This window comes from Lagopus leucura, unplaced genomic scaffold, assembly GCF_019238085.1.
Source record: "Lagopus leucura isolate 7727_CA_CO unplaced genomic scaffold, USGS_WTPT01 Super-Scaffold_100001, whole genome shotgun sequence".
Classification (NCBI taxonomy): Eukaryota; Metazoa; Chordata; class Aves; order Galliformes; family Phasianidae; genus Lagopus; species Lagopus leucura.
Genome location: NW_024962262.1, coordinates 41,964,356 through 41,983,056, shown reverse-complemented (window position 1 = coordinate 41,983,056; position 18,701 = coordinate 41,964,356). Strand labels below are relative to the sequence as shown.

Sequence of the window (18,701 nt, the reverse complement as noted above, 5' to 3'; positions counted from 1 at the left end):
TAGTAAATTCTTTTTGCTATTTTTGAGATCATGAAAGCGTTAAGTTTTACAGGACATTAAATTATCTTGTCTACACAGGAACACAAGCTTCCATTCACATTAGAAACTATCTGATATCTTAAAGATGAACCATTCTGTGTTTTGATCATAGTGTTGTTGATTCAGTTTTTATTTCTTCCTGTACATCGCAGTTTATTATCAATTTCGTTTTGCTTTGTTTTTAACACTGAGGGTACCAACAAAGTTAAAATATAAAAAGTACCTAAACCGTAAGTGAAGAAATTTTTAACACTTTAACTAATTTAAAATTAGGTTTAAAACAATGGAAAAAAAAACAACAACAACAACAACAAGTAAGCTTATCATCACACCTTCACATTTGTCTATGACAAATTTGGGCTGCCACCAACAGGTGTGGTTTGCTCATCCCTGTTACTTCCATGGCGTCAGCAGTAGAGAATAAAATAACAAAATCAGGAAACATTCTGGATATAAAAATACCTGCAGATTTTGTGGTGCTTTTTTTGTTTGTTTGTTTTGTTTGTTTGTTTGTTTTGTTTTTTTAAACAGCCTTAGACAAGATAAAACTGATTGGTCAGAAATGACAGATGGTAATACCAAACCTGAAGGTGCTTTTTCATTCTAAGTGCTCAGATAGGCAATGCATCTGAAAAATACAGGCAAGAGAAATAAGGAAGTTCTCTTAGTCCCCACTCTGCAGATGAGTCAGTTGGTCAGGTAAGTAGACCTAAAGGTGAGAACCCTCGGAGCTACTAAAAACTTCTCTTCTGAGTCCATCTATGGTCAGCAGAGAAGAGTGCCTCCAGAGGGCAATCTCTTCTCATTTTAAGAAAAATGTCTAGAATGCTCACAGCAAGCCACTGGTGGAAGTACCTGTCTTTGCAGCCTGTTGTGAGAATGATTTGACTAACTCAGACTAGGAATGCATCTTTTCAATAGCTAATCTTACAGAGGGGTAAATTGTTTTTGAAATGGCTTCCTATGTTCACAAAGGAAGATTGTGGCGGAACTGGATAGTTAGCTCTTTCTCTGCTGCCACAACCACTAAGCTACACTCCTCTGACCAGGAGCCTCTCTAAGGGGTAGAAGTTAACTGTGAACAGTGATGGGACTCTCAAGATGATGTAGTGGAATTTCAGATATTTTGAAGATTGGGGAAAATCAGTAGACCATTTTTGTCTGGTCTTTTGTATAATACAAACTGTGAAGAGTGGTTATCCTTTTGAGTCCTATGATTTGGATGGTTATAAAGTAAACCTGAACCAAACTTAGAATTTCAGCCTTTTAAATTCTGATTTGATGCTGCTTCAGGAGTAAATAAATTTCTCTGGGTTGTTCCTGTGAGTGAGTTTCAGACTGGCCACATTCACAGTTTTTTCATCATGGATTCTGAGTCATTGCTAAATAATTGTATTTGTTTCAGTCAGCAGCTGCTGAGCTTTCCAGTTTTTGTCTCTCTAATACCTGTGATTATCCATGATTTCTAAGAAAATTCAGTTGATGCTAGTATGGAAACAAGATGGTTACAGCCTTAATAACAATCCATCAAGCAAATGTCTTTGGGACCATAGTTGAGCTACTGAGAAACTAGAGTTCCCAGTTTTCTACTGTAAATGTAAGGCTAATTAAAAGAGTCTCAGGTGAAGATTGGCCCCTTTGAACCAGCGTTCTTCCAAGCACTTCTTTGGCTTGAGAAGCAATTCCTCTCACATAGCATTTACTAGTGTAGGCTTAGGCGTAGAGTCCTCGGCAGGATTTCTACAAACCAGTTGACATTTCCAGACTGCAAGAGCTCTGTGCATCTCGAAGACTCTAGATGTGTAGGTTCAATTTGACTTCACAGCGGTTTGCCTGAGGAAATTGCTCTGGAGGGTCTATGGCTTCTGAGACCACTGGTGTCCATGGAGTCATTCCAGCCCTGCAGCTCTGCCTGCTATGGATGTGCGAGTGGGCTCAGGACAGCAAGTCTGGGTTGTACCAGAGTTATGGGTCTTTTCAGTTGCTGAAGTACTAAACAAATTAAATGTCAGGAAATGTAGCTGGCACACTAACTTCAGAATGTAACCTTGTTTCATTGGTAGATTAATCATAAGTGACACATTTGCCTTTCCAAAACTGGCTTTTTGTAATGAAAAAACATTCCAGTTCATTAAATCCAGTTATATCTAGACTGAGATATGCCTTCAAGAACAGATAGTAATATGTGGCATCAGGATGTGGAAAGTTCATGAATTTCCCTAGGAGTATGTTGTAATAAGTTACAATTTGAATGTTGTACATTATTTGCCTTTGTATAAATCGTTTCCTTTTACTCTGGCACATAAAAGAGCATTTTAACACCTAGTGTTAAATGCTTTGAAGGTACTCTGGTGTTGTAATTAAATCTCTTCTTGATCTTTCCAATAGTGCAAATGATCAAGGTCCTTCCAGTCTCTTTGCTACAAGGCATTTCATTGAAATCCTTCAAAATGAAGACAATTTTCTTTTTAGATTGATGGAAAACAGTTTTATTATTGTCACTTTCTTTTCAATTACTTCTTAATAGCCATGTCATGTAACAGATACTGGAAAAAGTACTTTCTCCTTTTCAGTGGCCCAATTCAGTACCGATGATATCAGCAGATATCAGTCAGTAAGGCTTTGCATTCTTTCTGTATTGATTTTCTGTGAGGCATCAAATCAACTGACAGGAAGCAAATCTCAGCTTTAGGCCTCACTTCCACACCGGTGTTAACCAATGTCATGTCTAATAATATGAAAGGTTTAATGTGGTTGTTCTCCTGGTTTACTTCACCCTTAGCATAATCCTCAGCTCCCAGTTTGGATATCAAAGTGTTGAAAGTCAAAGGAAAACTGACAATGTCTGCAAAAATGTCAACCAGGCCTACATTAGAGTAACTCTACTTCTGCTGATTTTTCTAGGTATAAAGATTTGGCTGATACAGCAGCAGGAGAGAAGAAGTTGTCTGCCAAGGAGAGATGTCGTCTTGTTCTCCAGCAGTGTAAATTACAAGGCTGGCAGGTTTGTGATCTACAAAGCAATTAAAATATCATTCTTTAAACAAGCTGGCTGAGTCACTTCCATTGTGGCAAGCCACCAGATCCTTTGCAACAGTATATTCTTTTGACATTTAATATATGCTTTGGAGTAGAATCAAGATGATTTTCTGAGTTTTCTAGCAAATGAGTAGCTGTGATCACTGTGTCAAAAAATCAGTGTACGCTTGTGGGAAGAAAAAGAGTTCAATTAAGCATGTACATTTTATAAATTTGTATTCAGATTTTTAAAGGTTTCTGGTGAACACATTTTAAGGCTTCAATGGTTCTTGAATTATTAAAAAAAAAAAAAGCTACAAACATTTTCTTCATGTGAAATTCTACAATAAATGCTGTACTAAATGCTGTGGTAATAGGGGATATGGAAAACATTTACTTAAGACTTTCCATCTTGTCAATGCCTGCATAGGCACCAGTGCCTGGACTCAGGTAGAGCTGTGTAACTGGGATCACTGTACATCAGGTACAAAACAGTGAATAAGAAGCCATCCCATCTCCTCCTATTTGTACCACAGTTAATCTTCACCAGAATGTGATGTCACCTTCATTTGGACAGAGTAGTCTGTCATCTTCTTAGGGTAACTTTGTAATTTAGCATCACTGATTCCTTACTATTTGCGGTTTCTGAAGAAAATTGTGTTCCCTTTCACACTGTAAGCTAATGTACGGAAAGGAAACTTTATGTGACTTAAAGTGCAGCGCATTCTCCTAGGCAGTGTCACTTCAGGCTCAGGTCTTTTCCAAGCCTAGGACAGAAATTTATACCACAAGACACCATCCATCCAGACCAGTTACAGAGGCAGGTGTGGAGTTTGGGGACTGGCCAGTTGCTAGGATGCTTATATATGCTTTTGGAGTAGTAGTTTAGAGAAACAAGTTTACGTAACTTCTAATCCATGTGCAATATTTAAGCATTAAGATGGACAGAAAATGTTTCAACAGCAGTTGATAAAGGAGAAGGATTGAGTTGGACTTAGTGCTATGAGAAAGGATCAAAACTCTTAGGAGATGCTGGTAAGTTAATTACAATAGGAGTGCTTGTGGGTGAGACACCATTGTCACTCAGTGACTAAGAAGCAGATGAACTATACAGTTTTCAATTTTCATGGGTGGTCTCCTCTATGCTTTTACTGCAGGGGACTCTTAGAAAAGAAAAGAAAAAGAAAAGAGGGAAAAAGAAAAAAAAAAATGAGACAGGGATAAGGGGGAAGAAAAGTAAGGAAAAGAAGAACTAGGAACCCAGGGTGATGTCAGCTAGTAAAGCCAGAGGAAAAAGTAATTTTATAGTGCATCAGTAAAAATCATCCAAGAGATATGGGTTTACATATATAACCAGTTTATTCAGCCACTGTTGCTAGCAGTAACTACTGCAAACAATTCACTGCTGGGATTGAAAAGCTGTTTGATACTTGGCTTCATGAATAAGTCAAAGAATGTCTTCCCCAGTACCACTAGCTGCACTTCCCTGAAGAGTCGTTGCAGATTTGGATTGATAAATCAACCAAAAATAGATAGCTAAAATATCCACACTGAGAATGATGAAGTTTAGGAGAAAGCAACACACATCTGAAATCAACCTCCTGCTTATGTGTCATCATCACAGGACAAGCGTGACAATAACTCCACAGAAGGGTTGGGGAGAAGAAAAAACCTGGATTTTATAGCTGGATGGATCTAGGTGATACGCTATTTAACTTCCTTGTGATAATGTACCTGACTACCTCATTTTGTGAGAAGTCATATTAACTTGAGAAGGAGGGGAAAGCAAATCAGTGTTCTGAAGTGAGTTCCCAAAAAGGAGTAAAGGAAATTGATTTTTTTGCATTTATTTCCTGCTTGACAATTTATCTTTCCTTTCTCACATAACTAGTGTTTGGAGAATGTTTTATCAGCTTGCAGAACAGCAACATTCAAACCCTACTCACAGAAAATATTTCTTCTAAGTACTGTGGCCTGTTTAAAAATTGAGGGCAAGTGAAGATCAAATACGAGAATCTGATTTTGGTTTATTTCTTTCTATTAGTCAGGCATTAAAGCAAGCACTAGCTCTAGTGTTTTGTGCTAGCCAGGGTTTTGTGCTTGATTCGGCAACTTCTGTGTTAGAGGAAAGTGTTTATTAGAGAAGTGTTGATAGGTTTATGAAATGTTGCTATTACTTGAGTAAGCTGAGCTGGAGATAACTAAACTGGAACAATAAAAGAGCTGTTTAATTGAAGCTGACACACAGTGTACTTTCAACCATGTGCTTAACTACTGAAATTATAAAAATGCAGAGCTACTAATGAAAGGCTGCTTTTGCATCCTAGTTCTCTGTGCAGCCTAGATGAACTGTTCTTTCTGTTTAAATATATACCCGATCATGACAAGCTTAGCTACTTGCTGTGATTTTTAAGTGCTACTGATGTAAAAGAATATCAGATCTGTAAATCAAAACAAGCCATTCCTGTTCCAGACAGAATGAAAATAATAGACTTGTTTAACCCCCTGGAGAAGTCAGCAAGAGTTTTTGCTGTTAATGTAAGAGGAGGGAGCAAGATGATATCTAGTAACTTCAGAGTCAAATTGATTGGGAGTGTTGGCTGCTGCATTTTGAGCTGCTCTCCAGAACATCTTAAGGCCTTTATATTAGGAAATCGACATTATTTGCTCATTTATTGTCATGCAGTGACGTACTGGATAAAGAAAGCCCACTATCCCAACAGCATGACTATCTTGCAAACATTAGCATACTGTGAGAGAAATCTGGAGCACAAGCAGTCCTTGGCTGTTTTTACTGACAGAAGGAAACTTTCATTTATTTGGATTATCATTCCTCACACTGTTAAGCTTACAAATATGAATTCAATAAAGGGGAGTTAGCTCATAGCTTACTGAGTTTTCTCATCAGAACTTGGAGATTTGCATTTTGTTTAGCTAAGGCCAGTGGTCTTCAGTTAACTCTTCAGTTACTTTAGGTAGAGCTTGCCAGAATGCAAACAACTCATGGTTTATATCAATTTGATTTGCTCTCCAAAGGCCAAACTCCACTAAAAGCGAATCTCTCAGCCTTTGACTGCTAGGAATACTTGTCTGGTTGAAAGATAAGACTGCTTTAAAACTGTCTGAGCTTATCTTTTCAATTTTTAGCCTGTTTCTTCTAATCCATAATCATTTCTTCCTATAAGTAGCCTTGAAAAGAGATCACACAGTTTGAAACAGGTGTTAAGTTTAAATGGTATGATCGGAGGACTCCTCAGATGTGAATTAAACAATAGAGGAAGGTCGGTCAAAATGTTTCTTCTGAAGCTCCAAATCAGGTAGCTGCATGGAAAAGATGTTGTGTTAATTCCAGTCCACGTTTTTACAGCTGCAGACATTGTTAAAGGACATTGTTAAAGTTGTTTCAGGAGCCTTGTAAATTGTATGCCAGCTTACTTATTTGTTATTAAATAATCTTAGCTGTGGTGGAAGTCTTTACTTTTTTTTTTTTAAAGCCCTGCTTTGAGAGTCAATTTTCTTTGAGGCAATTTAAAAATTAAGAATTAAGTACATTCTGAAGATCACATAAAAACAATCCCAGAAGGAGTTGCCAAACTAATGCTAAATGATTAAAACATCAGTGTTTATGTTTCGCCGTGCTTTGAATTTTTTCAGCAAAAATTATGTTGTCCAAGCAGTATATCATTCTGTTGTATTTGTGGAAATAATTGGCTGGTAGCACAAAGCAGAGTAAGTCTGGGCCTCACCAGTACTACCAAAGGGCTGGCCCAAACACCCTCCACCTGCAACTATTTTGTGTTACACAGTACAAGCCCATTGCATCCCCTTTGCCTAATAATAGGATGGATCATTCCATTTGACCTCAGAACAGCTCTGTCTTGTTTCTGTTCTGATATTTTTTATCTCACATTTGGGCTCCAACTCAGTTTATCTTGTTCAATGTTGATTTTCTCTATTTGTATCCCTCTTGATCCTTTTCTGTTGTTTTCTTCTCTTTCTTTTGCTGTAGATATTTCACTTGATATTTGGTCCTGGTGTTCATTTCATTTTTGCCTGAACTTAGTTTTCCAGCCTCACACCCAGGGTTTACCTTCTATGCCATTGTTGTCCCTATTGCCTGATGCCAGTGTTTCTCAGTTCACACACAGAGACACTTCTTTTTTAGTGCTATGTCTGCTTCTGGAATTTCGGAAGAATAGAATTCTAGGTTCATAACATCCTTTGATGTAAAGCCAGGGTAGGATTTTTTCCACTAATTATTCCCTATAATGCCCTTATTCTTACTGTTTATTTCCTTTCCTGTGATGCAGTATTTTCTGTCTCCTCACCAGCATGAAGAATTATGAGGTCTTCATGTTCTTCTGAAATAGGACTTTCCATTTCTCTGCCCTTTTCCAGAGAGCTGAATGACAGTTTTTCCTAAAGTCTAAACCCTGACAAGCACTTGCATAAGTACCTAATGTCACATGCATGAATACTGTACTACTCATACTTACGTTAAGAGCGTACATCAGCTATGCCTGACTATAGATTTAGTCAGCATGTGCAGGGTCAGTAGTCTGCCAGAGACAAAGGAAGGCTCTTAAAATGTGTAAAGAAAAGCTAACGAATAAAGCAGAGAGAGTAAGCCTTTAAAAATAACACTTCAGTCCTTGTTAAAGATCTGTGCCCTGTAAATGTGTTCGGCCTTATAATATTTTTGCAGACATATACACCGCAGAAAGACACATTTTACAATAGTTTTAAGGCTTTTTTTCCTACATTTCATTAATGCACTGTGAAAATGTGTGTCATTGTGTAAAATATCATTAGATTATAGTTCTCTGTCTTTTGTAGGTAGCTATTTTGAAAGTACTGCCAGAAACACACAGCACTCCCACAAATTGCCTTTTTTAAACTAAAGAACAGCTTTACAGATTCCCTTGACACCTATTAAGTATGAGCTAATACTGCCTCCATGCCACCTACACACCATCTCAGCATCCATTCCTAGTTTTGAATGTCTGTTCTTCTACATCCTACACCTTCTCTTACACAAAAAAAAAAAAAAAAAAAGAAAAAAGAAAAAAAAAGGAAGAAAGAAAGAAAGAACAGAAAGAACAGCTCCCTCCCATCCTTTCTTTCTCCTCCCAGGAAAAAAATAAAAAATAAAAAAAACTGGAGACCTGTAGCAGTAATTGAAGCTTTGGTAGTCATCAATGACAATTTTTCCTGATCTTTAAAAAATGTGTCACTTTGAAAAATAACATTTAAAGCCCTAATGCTTTTCTAATTAAAATAAGTATGACTGTAATTCACAGATGGTTTACTTTTGCAGGAATCTGAATGACATTAAAATTTCAGACTCAGATGAGAGCACTCTTTAGCCCAAAAGTACTAAAAAACTATTTCTTTAGGGCAAGAGTATTTCAACCTTTTTTCCCCTAGGTAAGCAGGAAACAATTTATGTTCAGAGAAGACACAGGCTGTACTGATGCCCAGCATATGAAACTAGAAGAGGACAGATTTAGTTTAGATGTTAGGAAGAAATTCTTTACTCAGAGGGCAATGAGGCGCTGGCACAGCTGCCAAGAGAAGCTGTGGTGCCCCATCCCTTGGAGGCACTGAAGGCCAGGTTGGATGGGGCCCTGGGCAGCCTGACCTGGTGGGGGGCAGCCCCCCATGGCACAGGATGGAACGGGGTGGGCTGTGAGGTCCCTTCCAACTCAGTGCATTTTGTGATTCTTCTGTGCTTTTCACTGAACTCCAGGACTATGCAGAAGGTGAGGAGATGAGCTTGTTCTTGGTCAGCTTCAGATGGTATAAGATTTAGTTCAATAAGGAGCAACAAACTTCAACAAAGTGAATAGAACCCAATATCACACAGTAGTGTCTTCTGCACATACTTCTGTCTAGATCTCTGTTCTCAATTAACCTAGCATATGATGTAAAAGCTGCAAATAGCTTTTATCTGAATGTAAGAATGAATTTGTATTGATTGTACTTCTGTCCTTACTTCATTCCCTTAAAAAATGTAGCAAGTGACTACTAATGAAGTTCTTTGTATAAGTGATACCACAGTAACTGCATTTATGTCATTTCTGTTGTGTGGAATGGGAGAAAAGAGCTCTAGTTCTTTGAATGTCCCCTAACTGGCTTTGTGAGTCTGTGGAGCCAGATGATGAACTCTTGAAGCTACACTTACCATAAGCTCGAGCAGTTGTCTTGACTGATTTTGTAACTGACTACTGCAAAAAAATTACAACTCAATGTTTAGAGTAGTTACACACTTGAAATGTAGCATGGATGTGACCCGTGTGTTAATTATGAGACTAATTGAGAATGTGGTTTGTTTTGCTGTAAGCATTGCTAGTTATCAGAGCGTTTTGTGAAGTTTCAAAATGTAACCTTTTGTCTCCTTCAGTTGATTTTTCTAACCCTTTTACTGTCCAGGTGCCATAATCTCTTGCCCTAAAAGAGAGGTATGTCTTTGACTTCCAGTGAGGAAGGAAGAGAGAAACAGAAGGCATTTTAGGGAATTGAGGGGGAAGAGGCAAAAATGAGATGTTGATTGGGCACAGGCCTGAGATAAAGAGGTTAAAAAAAAGGCTTCAAAGTGGTAGGAGGTATGTGTAAAGAAAAAATGGGGTATAAAGAGGAAATGTAATCGGAGCAGAAGAATATAATTTAATGAAATTTCTGTATCCAGGCATTGGTTTTCTGAGAGCTACTCAGATACAAATGCTAATTACAAAAACTGCATGATAATTTTATTACAGTCAACCATATGAATAATAATTCAGTTATTCTTACAGAAGGATTCTGGATATAAAGTGATGTTAGCAAGGAAATGAAAGTTTTGTTAGCCAAAGTTAGTTGTAAAGATAGTTCAGTATATTATTTGAAAAAATGAATACAATAAAATAGGTGTTTTGTTTTTCTAAATGAGCGCTACAGAATTTGCAGCTTGTAGTGATAGAATGGATGTGGTGGGAGGAGTCGAGATGATGTTCTGGTGTCCTGGAAGAAAACCTGAGGCTCAAAAATAGAAAGGAGAGGAGAATAGAGGGGAGGGGAGGGGAGGGGAGGGGTGGGGAGAGAGGAGAGGAGTGGAGAGGAGAGGAGAGGAGAGGAGAGGAGAGGAGAGGAGAGGAGAGGAGAGGAGAGGAGAGGAGAGGAGAGGAGAGGAGAGGAGAGGAGAGGAGAGGAGAGGAGAGGAGAGATTGGCATGGTTTGCTGCAACAAACATGGAAAATTTGCTTGTTCATTACTTGGAGTTATATGTCTCAAAGAGAAGCTAATTTAAACTGAAGAAAGTAGTTGAGTTCTTTTTCTTCAATTTTTGTGAATAAAGAAGGAGAAAAACTAGAGACGAAAAGTTCCTAAGGAAATGTAGCAAGGTCTGAAGCAGACTCCACATGATGGATGAAGAAGGAATTTGGAGTGCTAAGAAGCAGGCAAGGATAGAATTCTAAAAGCACAGGAAGAAAAGTGTAAACTTCTGTCTGAAATCTGCAGTCAGGAAAGTGAAGATGAGACCATGTCTGTGAGAGCAGAGTATGAGAGTCTGATAAGAACTCAGTGAGATTGCTTCAGATGAATATGACATTATAAAATTATAAGGCTTCACTCAAGAGAGTCTATTAAGTAAACATAATGACACCATTTTGCTAGAGTAGCCTCAATTGTTAGAAACAGGACTCTCGAACGAAGGCAATTTTGTTCTGGAATAATAACTTCTATCTGTAAGTAGAAGGATTACTCCAGAGTAGATGGTCTGAATAGAGGAGCTATTCTGGAATAGCTAAATTATATGCCAGTATTTCTGTAGCCACACGGTTTTCTAAACTAGTCATTCCATGCATTTTCAGCATGCAAAGAAAGCCTATCCCTACTTACAAGTTTTTCCATTTTTTTTTTTAGCACTTTGCCTTCACATAGTTTGCAGTAACACAAAAAAGCTTATTTTATTGGGAAAAATAGATAAATAGAAAAGAGATACTAACATTAAAAAAAAATTAGAAATAATTCTGATTTTGCCATTTTAGTGCATCTGATTTTAACTAAAAAGCTGTTGGTTCACAATCATAGTCTGTCAGTTTAAAATTCAGAATTAGAGACTTTTAACATTTGATGCAAAGTAGTTTTCCTCTAGAGTAGAGAGGAGGGAAAAGGTGCCCCAGCCACTTCTGAGCTTTGTTAAGGAAGATTAGCCATGGTAAGTATGCCCCAATTTTCAGTAGTTTATCTCTACCAGTGTAGTATATCTGGCAACAGTGACAGGATTAAAAGCAGTTATTTGAAAAGATGTGCAAATCTCCCTGCCCATAGCTGTCTCCCATAGCCATACTGAAGAAACAGCAGTGCAGTACGGTGATGCAGTGACAAGAGAATGATCTTGTGAGCTATGTACAAGCAGGAATTGGAATGAATCTCTGCAATTTCAGCCAGACTGGTATTAATTAATCAGTAGTCATATAAAATTAATAGCTAGACAAAACCTATAATCTTCACTGGCTGTCTACTTGGTACTGATCTTATTTCTGAGCACTGAAGCAAGGTTTCTTGTGTAGAATTCCTAAGAAGAAAAACAGTATAAGGAAACACATTATTTATCACAGCTATTTTTTTTTAAATCAGTCTATTAGAAAGGAATGCTTTTAAAGATTATACAGAAAAGGATTGTTTCATCTTGTTCAGAATACCTTTTGCTGTAACAAGTTGTTTTTTTAAGAGCATCTACTGATTCTGTGTTTATTGAGATCCTCTAAGGACTAGATGAATTAAACCAATTACTTAGCACCAGAGTAAGCTCATACACTCCTTCAATACATAGGATAACAGTTTTGACAAGTATATCTCTGATTCTAGGAATAGACCTGTGGAATAGCTTTAGTAGTGGCTCTGGGAACTAGGAATCATAGTTTTATGGGATACCAGGATCATTCTTACTAATGGGCAGAATCCTTCCTGTTCCATAGATCCCCATGGATGTACAGCTTCTTGCCTTTTTCCTTGCTCACATCCCCATGTTTTGTAAAAGCTAACCCTTATTTTCTGTTAAATTGTCTAAGACATTAGTGTAATTACATTCAGAATGCTTTATTTTCCAACCTGTGTTTAGCTTGATTGTAGTATTTTTCTGGATGGTTCTGGACCTCAAGGGGGAATGTGTGCCTGATGGCTTGCCTATTGTTTCCAAATATGTCTTTTTTTCAACCAAGTGATGTTACCTCTTGAACAGCTATTGGCATTGTACTAGCCTGATACTGCAAATCTGATCTCAACCTTCAGCAGGATTGTACACATATTGTTGTTATATACTTGTCATTATTTTGGCCTTTTTTGTTGATGGTGAAAGTTTCCCTGCTGTTTGTATTCTAGATAGGAGTCCGAAAAGTGTTTCTTAAGTACTGGCAAGCTGACCATCTCAACGATTTGTGCCTTCAGCTTCAGAAGAAAATTATAACCTGCCAAAAAGGTAACAATTACAGAACAAGTATTCCTGAGCTGTCACTTCGTACACTGACAAGAAGCATTGCATAACAAAAAAAAATTTTTTTTTCTTCTTTGAATAGTTGCTGTATTTTATTTATTTCCCTATTGGCATATTTCCAACTAACTTCTTATACAGATTTTTGGAGATGATACTGACATTGGTAACACTTAAACTTTGTGCCTGTGAAACATAATTTTATGGAAAACTGTTGACTGTAATTAAAACTAAGGGGAGCTTTGAGTATTTGTTTTTTAAGTACGTTCATTGATTTTTAAAGGTATTAACATCACCTCTTAACTTTGAGTTGCATATCAAATAGAATCACAGAATCATAGAACGGCCTGGGTTGAAAAGGACCACAGTGATCATCTGGTTTCAACCCCCTGTTATGTGCAGGGTCACCAACCAGCAGACCAGGCTGCCCAGAGCCACACCCAGCCTGGCCTTGAATGCCTCCAGGGATGGGGCATCCACAACCTCCTTGGGCAACCTGTTCCCGTGCGTCACCACCCTCTGTGTGGAGAACTTCCTCCTAATATCTAACCTAAACCTCCCCTGTCTCAGTTTAAGGCCATTCCCCCTTGTCCTATCACTATCCACCCTCGTAAACAGCTGTTCCCCCTCCTATTTATACGCTCACTTCAAGTACTGGAAGGCCACACTGAGGCCTCCCTGGAGCCTTCACTTCTTCAAGCTAAAAAATAGGGTAACAAGGATGCAAAATACCTTTCTGTGCAACTGTATCAGGAATACAAAGCTAATATTTTTATACATTTAGTTATCTTTGTTTTCTCCTTCTGTTGCAGTTTTTGTAGTAGAACTTGTTTGTTTTTTTTTTTTATTTTATGCATTTTTTTCTTCTTCTATGTTTTTGTTTTAAGATCACACTGACCTATTTAGCACATCTTTTAAAGGAGTTGCTATCCACTGTCTCCTGATTTCCTGTTACTGTTCTTCCATTTCCTATTGGAATCTCAAACATCTACTTCCTTAAAACACAGCATAATTTATCTAATTAGCTGTTGTCTGCAATGTTTCCCATTAACACATTTTTTAAGGAAATCAGAAAAACAAGGATTTATCTTGTTGTTTTGTTTGTCAGATTTTAGTCAGATTTTATTAGCTTTGTCCTTCTCACCTTCCCTCTCCCAATAAGAATAAGAACTACATTTGGGGAATTTTGCTCATCTTGAATCATTGAGAAAATTTTTTGTATCTGTAGGAAAATCCATCATCCTTAAAGTCTTTCATTACAATTCAACTAGATTAAGAATTAACTCTAGTACACTGTATGCACAGTGGTTCAAACTTTTCTCACTGAAGTCAGATCCATGGAATTTTAATTCTTCTGATCTTTGTCCTTAGATGAACTGTGAAGAATTAGGTAATTTTATGTCATGAGGATGCTAACATGAATTGTTCTAATCTCCATAAGTGAGAATTGTTGTACATCTACATAAATGAGAACCAAGCTCAGAGCACAGTCTTAGAATCTGTACAATACTTGTTGATACTGAGCAGTAAAGGTCCAGGAAATGACAGTTTTCATTTCACAGCAGTCTTTGAGCTCATGAAGTTGTTGTGGTTTTCTTCTCATTTGTTTCTTTTTTTCTTTTTTTTTTTTTTTTTTTTTTTTTTTAATTTCTGCATTGATCTGAAGACAAAACCCTTCAAAAAGAGGAATAATTTTTGATTTTTAAGCTTTTTGAATTTTTTCGTACTTGTAAGCTGTGAACTCTGATAGCGATCTGTACATGATTCCATTACTTTCTCAACAGCAACATTATAAATTCAGACTCAGTAATGTGTATATCCCTTGTGAATTCTCATAAAAGAGTCAACAAAAGCTGTGCTGTTAATTTCCTTTTTAACTCAATTGGGTAAGTGCACTTATGTTTCAAGTTTTAAGAAGTCAGATTTTATTCTAGAACGTAGCTTTGGTGATTGACGTAACTGGCTGTGATTATAACAAGAGTGTAAACTTTCAAAATTATCTATTATAGATAGTAGCAAGGCATATGAACTCGAATTTTTCCAAACCCAGTGAATTTTGGATAAATAATAATACCTGAACATTTCCCTTTGTTATATTGCATCAGCTAGGCGCAGAGCATTTCTAAAAATCTTGTGTTAAATATTTAAGTGAGGAAATAGAAGAAGATTTTTTTCCTTCAATTTGTCTATTTATTTCATTAAAGATCATCTTACATTCATAGGAGACTAGTTCTATCTTCTATCTTCCTCTGTTTACATTTTTCCTTTAGATTAATTGAACTTGACTGTCATTTAATGTTACTCAGAAGTGTTCGTGTGGCTGACGCTGAATTACGTTGTTAAAAAGGCCTACCTAGCCTTTAGCCCTTAGTAACATCTTAATATTTTAATTAGCATCTCCAAAACTCAAATCAACATCTTATACAGGCTACTTCCTGTTTACTTATCCAGAAATTTGAGTTTACCAAAATGAGGGTAAACATGATAAGGATTAATGAAATTAGTCCTGTTTTGTTGTGTGGTTACCCTTAAGTTGAGCTACTGAAAATCAGCAATATTTTAGGTACCAGGAAAATAATTTGAAAACATGTTCTTCCCTGTGAGATACACAGCAGTTACTGTAGACCTGGAAAGAAACATCGTCTTGGGGAGCTTAAAAAAACCAAAACATAGGGAAAACCCCTTTATTTATCATAGCTCTTCTTCCCAACCCAGGACACATGCCAAAGCATACTAACATTACTGGTTCCGTGTAGAGTGATTGATTTAGTGCTGGATTCATCATGGTCACAGAAGCCCTTGTCCCTTGGTTATGTTCAGCTGGATACTTCTGAAAATTCTGGGGATAAGGCAATATTTAGGTTGAGTAGAAACTGTTGTACTGCATACACATGTTTAGGAAAGTAGCACAGAAAGCCATTATAGGCGGTAACGTAAGGCTGACAAGGAGAGTAAGAAAATAGCCCTATTAGATAAGTAAGGCTGATGCAACATAGATGAAAATTTTAAGCTGAAAAATGGAAATTATGTGACAGCAGCATTTCAGAAATGTGCATTCATTGTTTCTGCTGAAAAAAAATGGGCAAAAAAAGTCTTTAGGTGTCAGTAAAAGATCTTTGTTTTGTTCTGTTTTGTTTTGTTTTGTTTTTTTCCCCATTTTTTGGTACACTGAAATGTCAAAATACTGTTTGAAGATTGACAGATACAGACAGTCTTTTAATTTCCACCATATTCAATGCAATAGTCATTTACTCAGGGTATTATTTTAAAACAAATGATCTTTTGGCCTTTCCTTTTTAAATACATACTTCTGCATTCTCCATCAGACATTCAAGTTTCCGGTTGTAATGGAAGCAAAAATGGTGAAAGTAACTGTTTTGAATTCTGGTAGCTTGAATTTGTGAATGAATTTGCTGTCATACTTGGTTTTAAGCACTGGCAATATAAAATGGGCACATCCATTTTTTTATGTTGTATACAATGTACATTTCTTTCACTATTTGTATAAGATATTGTCTGAACTTAATTTACTTATGTTTACAGCAGAACACACGGTAATATTGTTACTCACTAATTAATTAGTTGTCTTTCATTGGTTTATTATTTTTTCTTCTGTTATGGTAGTTGTGAGAGGATTTCTAGCTCGCCAGCGTGTGCTACAGAAGATGAGCATCAAGCAGCAAGAGATCACCTCAGTCAAAGGCTTCTTGCAGACTGTTGAGGATATGGGGCTGAAAACATACGATGCCTTGGTCATTCAAAATGCTTCTGACATTGCTCGGGAAAACGACCGGATTCGCAATGAGATGAATGCTGCTTACCACAGGGAAAAGCTAGAGGCTAGAAATAGACCAGAAGAAGTCCACAAAAGGTAAGATATCTTAGCTTTGAGAAAATATATTCTGGGTTGGATAGTAAGGAATTAAATAATTTCTTCAGTTTTATGATTTCCTTCCCTGCTTTTAAAGTCACATAAATGACTTGAGCATAACTTGAAAATTGCAAGAGCATTTTCAAGTATGTATTCAACCCAGATCAATGCTAGACACTGTTTTTCTGTAGAGCAGGTAATTATGTCCAGAAACATAAAGACACCAATAATATCTTATTCAGGGCAGACTGAGCTTTGTAGAAATTTATTCAAGCCTCTGAAACCTTTATTTTTTTTTCAGAAATTTTTCATTTGAAGAAAAATAGATTATAGTTGAACTTTCATCAAACCAACTAAACAAAAGCAAAACTTATCTGAGAATTTCAGCATGGGGTAACTGCCAAAAAAATGAAGAACAGCCAAGAAAGCATTAAAATACAATAAAGGGCAGCCCAAGAAATTCTGATTATACAATGAACTAGAAAGACTGTGAAGAGGATTCTTTCCTCTTATTTAAAAGTAGATGAAATCCTTTTTGTTTAGCTCCCATCAGAGTTTTCAGGAGTACCTGTTTTACGAATCCAGCAAATGGTTGGAGAGCGTTTTCCCAGGAATGGAGTCCCAGATCTTTTTCTCTCAGACTGGGCAAAAGTAGCATTTGCAGTTAGAAACAGGTATGTATCAAGAACAGGAAAGCTTCTAATAACTTGATGGACATACAGATATGTACTTTTCCATAGGAACTTAATTCTCATCTGGAACAACTGCCTTTGCTTTCCTTGCTTTTGTTAGTGACTTTATTAAAGTGAAAATGGCAGTACATCTGCTTAATTAGCTTCAAATATCCCAGTCATTACATATTGGAGGAAATGCCTTTGTCAGAATGACTGTAATTAAACATTACAGTGAAAACAAATTATCCACTGAGCAACACACTTTCATCTTTAGCTGTTTCATTTACTACATGGGCAGCTGGCTATATCCTGCACATGAATTCCAGCCCTGCTGGTGATCTGCCATACAGAGATACAATTTGGAAAAAAAAAAAAGCTTGGCAGTTTGTCTGTAAAATGATGGTATGGACATCTATCTAATAGGCTGCCGCTCCAAGCCGAAAAGTTTTCAGCATTTTGATTTTTGGAAGAGTAAAATGTTTGAAGAATTTCTGTTAAAAATCAGTTTGTTGGAAGTGGCTGAAAGACATCATTTCTCTATTCGTATTGAAATAGCAAAAATAAATAATAATAATAATAAAAAAAAGTGTAATAAGCAGAAGTCCAAAACTGTGATTGAAGTAACTAAGCATAATGTCATAATTAATATCTTTAAAAGGATAGCTATCAAGTAAGCCTCCACAGGAGGATATGTAGATATCTAGGTGGAATCATTCAGACAGCCACTGTAGCTGGTTAAAAGGGTCATTAATATTTTAAAGATTTGCATTATCTAAATAGAATTTATTGTTGTCTTTTCAGAAAATAGCGATAAAGGCTCAGCATTTGCTGCCTCAGTAACTTTCCATTAAAATGGATTTCCCAGAAATTATCATTCAGATTGGAAACGCGGCTTTTGATTGTGTGCAACAATCAAAGTGTGAACAATTCATTCACAGAGTGTCTGATCCACAATGTGAAACTGCTTAAGGAAAGCTGCATCTGTGTGAAAAGAGAGCCAGTGTCCCAATTTATCATGAAACAGGAAATGGAGGAAAGCTAGCAGCTTGATCTGGATTTGTTTGTCAGGAGATTACTACACACATCCCCTCCGCGCAGCAGGGGAGGCGGGAGGCTGTTTACCAAAAAGCTGTTGTTATGTTTGCATGAACAGGTTCATTGTTACCACTTGAATAATGCATCTGGGCCTCTCCTCCGTGTTTTTTCAGAGCTGAAGACAAGGGTGGGAAGCTCCCTGAGGATGGCTTTGCCGGCTACCGAGTGCCAAAGCACTTTCACTCCAGCTCTGTGCCTGTCCCCATGGCGGTGGAAGGCTTGGTACATTCTGTGGCTGGGTCGTCCATCAGGTCCCCATCCCTGCACTCAGTGTTCAGCATGGAAGACGGCGGCAGCCTGCCGTCGCCACGGAAACAGCCTCCTCCCAAACCCAAGCGGGACCCCAACACACGGCTGAGCGCTTCCTATGAGGCCGTCAGTGCTTGCTTGTCGGCAGCTTCTAAGGAGGCCGCTAATGAAGGTCAGGCAGAAAGGGGGAAGGCATCACAAAAGTTACTCTAGATTATTGATTTGTTCCCTCCGCTTTGATCTTTCCAAACATGGTCAAGCGCCTTTGAAAAGCCCCGCCTCT

At 37.4% G+C, this 18,701-nt stretch overlaps 1 protein-coding gene across 1 annotated transcript in view; it reads left to right on the top strand.

The window, feature by feature from the left end:
- The window catches only part of MYO16 (myosin XVI), a 258,883-nt gene that overhangs the window by 195,920 nt on the left and 44,262 nt on the right, over positions 1-18,701 (top strand). Inside the window, exons 27-30 of the mRNA XM_042867357.1 lie at positions 2,944-3,043; positions 12,421-12,517; positions 16,154-16,400; positions 18,283-18,590. Coding sequence (XP_042723291.1) covers positions 2,944-3,043; positions 12,421-12,517; positions 16,154-16,400; positions 18,283-18,590 — 752 coding nt within the window. The remainder of the gene's footprint in view (positions 1-2,943; positions 3,044-12,420; positions 12,518-16,153; positions 16,401-18,282; positions 18,591-18,701) is intronic.